Genomic DNA, 5,243 nt, shown 5'->3' with positions numbered 1-5,243 from the left:
CCCCACCCCCAGGAAGTTCCTTTACAACAGGAAAGAAGATGAAAACTTTAAAAAAGGGGTAAAGAAGGGAATACGGGAAAGAGTGTGAAGTCTGAAATATATACTAGCAAAACTCGGACCAATATTTCTTTTTTTTATTACAATCTTTTCCAGTTTAATAAATTTGTATTCAAACAAATAATTTAAAAAGAAAAGTTGATGGAAGACTGGATATGAAGGATAAATGCTTTGATAAAAAGTGCTTGTTTTTCCTTATCACAGAGAGTGTTTCTTTTTCATTTAGATCAAATAAAAGCAGAGTTTCTGCCTGGCTTTATTGATAAGATCGGACGTTTGAAGTGGTTGGCAAAGCGTGTACGGAACAGTTTTCAAGTCGATCGAGGCTCGTGAGAGATACAGTTACCGTAGATATACTGGTATGGCGGTGAAGTGGAGTTACGTTAAAAATATACGGATAACAGAGATGGCCAGAGTAACTTACCCAGTGCTGGCGTCGTATAATCCCAACTCTCGGTATCATTTTTATAGACGTTCAATTTTGTCGGCTGAAACAAATCAAAAAAGGAAATTAATCTTTAGAACCATTTTTCCAACTACAAAATACATTTTAATTATTTACATGCGACACTACTCTGTGACCATTAAATTAATCACATTTTTCATTTTCCCTGGCTTTTATCAATTTTTCTTTTACGCATAAAATACAATCTCACACTTAGCCAATCAATAATTTTAATGCAAAAAGATTTTTGTTTCCAAATTTATCTTAAACACTTTAATGTATGCAACAGCAATTTCACAGCAAAAAAAAAAAGAATTTTCAACAAACTACACTGCAACACTTAGATAAACAGATGAATTTTTAAGCCAAAAAGACAAATTTTTCAGAAGGCAGTTGAATTAAAAATCAAAAAAGATCAATTTTCACTCATGCAGATTAATTTTCTACGAAAAAAGAAGTATTTTCAACAAAATAGTTCATTCTGTTTTCAATAGTACAACAGTTCAAGTGATTGAGTAGTTGTCAATGGTTTTTTTACTCGTCGTTGTGATTGATTAAATTATAAATACTAGTTTCGTCTGTCAACGGCGAACCTCATCAGTTAAAAGATCTGTTGATGATTATTTTTCAAAGTAATAATATAAATACGCGGTTGATGTAACTGATGAGGTCCGACGTCAAAACACAAAACTAGTATTTATAATTTAATAAATCACTACTGGCAGTAGAAAAAAAATGACTAACATCTACTTAGTAATATTTCATCCGACCAAAATATCAAAATTAGTATATTTCTAACAATAAAAAATTAATTCCGAACAAAAAATATAAGAGCTGAATTTTTAACTAAAAAGTATCAATTTTCAATTACGTAAAGTAATTTTCAACCAAAAAGAAAGAACGACTTTTTAAAAATTAGTTAAATATTTAACCAATAAAATGACTTTTTCACATACTTGAATTTTTAACAAAGTAACTAAATTTCCCAACAAATAGTACAAGTTTTAACTGCAGGACAAGTCATACAGAATTTTATGAACTTTAACTTCAGTTTGTTGAAAATTCCTTCACTCATACAGCTTGTCCCTGGCATTCCTTGACTTTTCATAATTTCCTGACCTGTAGCAACCGTGTTTAAATATTTTTCCTAGCAATTTGAATCAAGTTTATATGGTGTGCAATAGAACCGGAAAAAATATGATTAGCTCACTATTAAATGGAAAAAAATCTATAAAAATTTTAATTTGTGAAGTGAAAAATAAAACAATTTTGAAAAACATTTGATACATCCTGAAGATCTTTCTTGTCTTTAATCGTGCAAATGGAAAAAGGTTCTTGTAGTGGATTTTTCATTAATCTTATAAATGGAACACGTCACAAAAAATCTTTCCCCTGATTGGATCCAAGATTAACCGAGACAGAAAAGCATCATCGGATTACAAATCCGTCTAGCAACGAAGGATGAAGCCAACTGAAATCGTTAGTGCAAGTAAAGCAACTATCAAAGCTTGAAAGAGTCGTTTCGTTCTCGTTGAATAATTTAAGCATTCGGAACGCTAATTTCGGGGAGGATTTACACCAGTTCACGCCGGAAACAAGTATCTCATTGTAAACTCTTTGACTCTTAGATACGAGAACTCGAAATTAAAAATTCAGGATTCGAAGTGCATTAGTGCATCGTGTCTCCAGGTACTTAAGTTTCGAATGGAACTGGGGCGTTTGAAAATCTATAGTAAGCGCTTGGGTGTATATTGAAAAGCTAAAAAAGAAAAAAAAATGTGCCCACTACTGTTGGTTCTCGCGCTTCGCGCTCGATGTTGTATTTATCTAGCGCTTCGCGCTTGGTCTTTATATTTTCGCACATTCTTACGCAAATATTTTAAAATTAAGACTGAAAACATCCACCACTGTAATTTTGTGCTTGTGAATTCTCTTGCGTTAAAAAAGCTTAGCTCCAGAGTTTGAGCACACCTACGGCACGCGACTGAGAGCAATCGCACTCCGCGCTTAGTCTTTGCATTTCTTCCGCATTCGGGCACAGACCTTTTAAAATCAAAGGTGAACGAACCGACAACTGTAATTTTGTGATTTTGAACTCTCTTTTGTTAAAGCTCTTTTGGCTTTAACGAACAGATTCTCATCACGTATCTTGTGCTTCGCACTCGATTTTGTCCAACCTGTCAACTTTTTTTCATTATACACAACACTTTTATATCAATTATAATACATTTTTTATGTAACTCTGCCAGGGATTACTTATTAAAAAATTGCAAAATAAAAAGCAAATTGTATTTATCATGATTATTTTTGTATTTGTTTCTTATTTTGCTTTAAATTGTATTCTAAGCTGCTCTGGAACATGTGTCATTTCAATAAATGATTATCATTACAATTCATAATATACATAAAAATTGAATCATACGAATTCTTATTCACTTGCTTTTATAATTTTTTTATTTTTATTGTTGTTTTTTACTATTAAATAAAAATTACTGCGCATCTGCATAGCTTCTAATACAGCAACCTATACAGGGTCCTATATAGGAGCCTATGTCCTCTTTCGTCTTTTCTGTGCTTTTTCCAAAAAGTTAATTTTTTAATTTTTAATCTTATGTTTTACGATTAAAAGAAAATCTACTCGTCCTATCGAAAAATAATTAATAATAAATTTATAGATCTTTTTAGGTGAACAACTTTTGTCTGATAACTTGAGTTCATACCTTGTGTCGTTTATTCAAACAAATTTAATATATTCAGTTTGCATGTTATTTTTTACGACTAAAGCAAAAACTACGTGTCCTATCAAAAATTATAACTCTTTTATGGATGAACAAGTTTTGTCTTATTTTTTCTCGTAACTTACATCGAAAAGTGATTCATTATAAATTTGTAGTTCTTTCCAGGGCGCGCAATTCGAGCTTGTTCATTTTTTTTCGTATCTTGCATAGTTTGATAAAAAAATGGAATTTTTCATTATTTTTGGTACGATCAAATTTGGAATGTTCAACATTTCGACCAAATTAAAAAAGTTGTTATCATAGTCCTGTAGGACTTTCAAAAAGCAAAGTTTTTCTTCTCTTGACTTTTTTTCATATCATGCTTTGTTTGGCTTAAAATTTTAATTTTGGTTTGTTTTTTTGGATTTTGAAAATGCTCTAACTCTGATGATTTTCTTTTTATAGGAAAAAGTCCAAAGGATAATTTGTTCAAGTTTTGAAGTACTATGAACAACCGTGTATAGAATTTTCATATCTTGAAAAAATGTGGTTTCAAATTTTTTTTGTACGATCAAATTTGGAATTTTCAACTTTTTGACCAAATTGAAAAAGTTGTTATCATAATCTTGTAGGGCTTTTTAAAAAGCAACGTTTTTCTTCTCCAGATTTTTTTTCGTATCGTGCGTTGTTTGGCCTAAATTGTTCATTTTAGTTTGTTTTTTTTGGATTTTGAAAATACTATGACTCTAGTAATTTTTTATTTTTCGAAAAAAGTCATTAGGATAAATTGTTAAATTTTTTGAATACTATGAATAACCGTACAGAGAATTTTTAAAAAAGTAGTCTCAAAAATATTCAAAATGTGCCCACTTTTTGAATTTTCATCCAAAATGGCTGGCTAACGAACTTGACCTCTAGTTTAAGGCACTAAACGAGTGTACCAAAGGGCAATTTAATAGATTACTTTTTTCAAAAGTTATCGTGTTCACAGACAGACAGACATACACAGAGATATACATACAGACATACATACAGACATACGGACACATTCGTAAAAACCTGTTTTTCGGATTCAGTGGGTCTCAAAACGTGGATATTTGACAAAAACTGGGGGGGGGTCAAATTTTACAAAAATCTAGTACCTTCTCTGATAAGAATGTAAAAAGAATAAAAGAAAATGGAGAGAAAAGAGTAGATACTTGACTTTGTATGGTATATCACGATCCAAGCGGCTTGGCGAAGAACTCCAAGTGTAATCTTTCAGAGCTTCTGTACCCAAGCAAACAGTATCATCGTTATAGATCATTCGCTCGTCGAACGTCTCGAGGACTGTTAAAGTTTTATGAATTTTTAAACTTTGCACTCGTTGAAACACACATGACTTATTATGCAGACTTATTTTTCACGGCTGCCATTCATATGCAAAGGTTGGATTAGTATTCAACTAGCAGTCAACTGAATCTGTTTTAAGTCAGACTAGACAGACCGACCTAAATTCATTAAATATCAATCAGCAGCAAAAAATATCGGTGCTTTTCTATAATAAGGTCCATGTGTATGAGGATTCCTAAGAAAAAAAGATTAAAAACATGCAGCCGATTCTCGCAGGATATCTCCAAACAAAAAGATAGAATAATTTCTAAAAAAATAATTAGGAATTTGATTAAATTTCACTTCAAATGAGCCCTATTTTAAGTATTTTGATAAACAGAGACTGAGTCAGAAAGGGAGAAAGACCGTGCTAATTTCTGATTTTTGCCAATTTCTAAGTTTCAACTTCAACTCCTGGAACAATGAAGGAAAGTATTAGTAAAAATTTAAAAGTTACGAAAAATAAGCCTTGGAATCTCCTCTTTAAAATGAGCCCGAGAAACTGCAAAAAAGTTCACTGTTTTCGAGTGGAAGTTTTTGGGGTCACTGAATTCGAATGTGATAAGATAATTTCCAAATTCAATTTGACTAATTCAATATGGTGAATTGAAAATCCCTCTATTTAAATACACACGGAGAGAACGATATCACAA

General features: G+C 31.5%; 1 protein-coding gene across 3 annotated transcripts in view; it reads right to left on the bottom strand.

Annotated features, from left to right (window-relative positions):
* The window catches only part of LOC117168974 (heterogeneous nuclear ribonucleoprotein L), a 303,882-nt gene that overhangs the window by 79,703 nt on the left and 218,936 nt on the right, over positions 1–5,243 (bottom strand). For all 3 annotated transcript variants that reach the window (XR_004466595.1, XM_033354980.1, XM_033354981.1), the window contains exon 6: positions 482–545. Coding sequence is in view for 2 of the 3 variants with exons in the window: in XM_033354980.1 (XP_033210871.1) it covers positions 482–545 (64 nt within the window). In the remaining variant the exon portion in view is untranslated. The remainder of the gene's footprint in view (positions 1–481; positions 546–5,243) is intronic.

This window comes from Belonocnema kinseyi, chromosome 3, assembly GCF_010883055.1.
Source record: "Belonocnema kinseyi isolate 2016_QV_RU_SX_M_011 chromosome 3, B_treatae_v1, whole genome shotgun sequence".
Classification (NCBI taxonomy): Eukaryota; Metazoa; Arthropoda; class Insecta; order Hymenoptera; family Cynipidae; genus Belonocnema; species Belonocnema kinseyi.
Note: the sequence above shows the minus strand (reverse complement) of the source record. Positions and strands in the feature narration are given on the sequence as shown.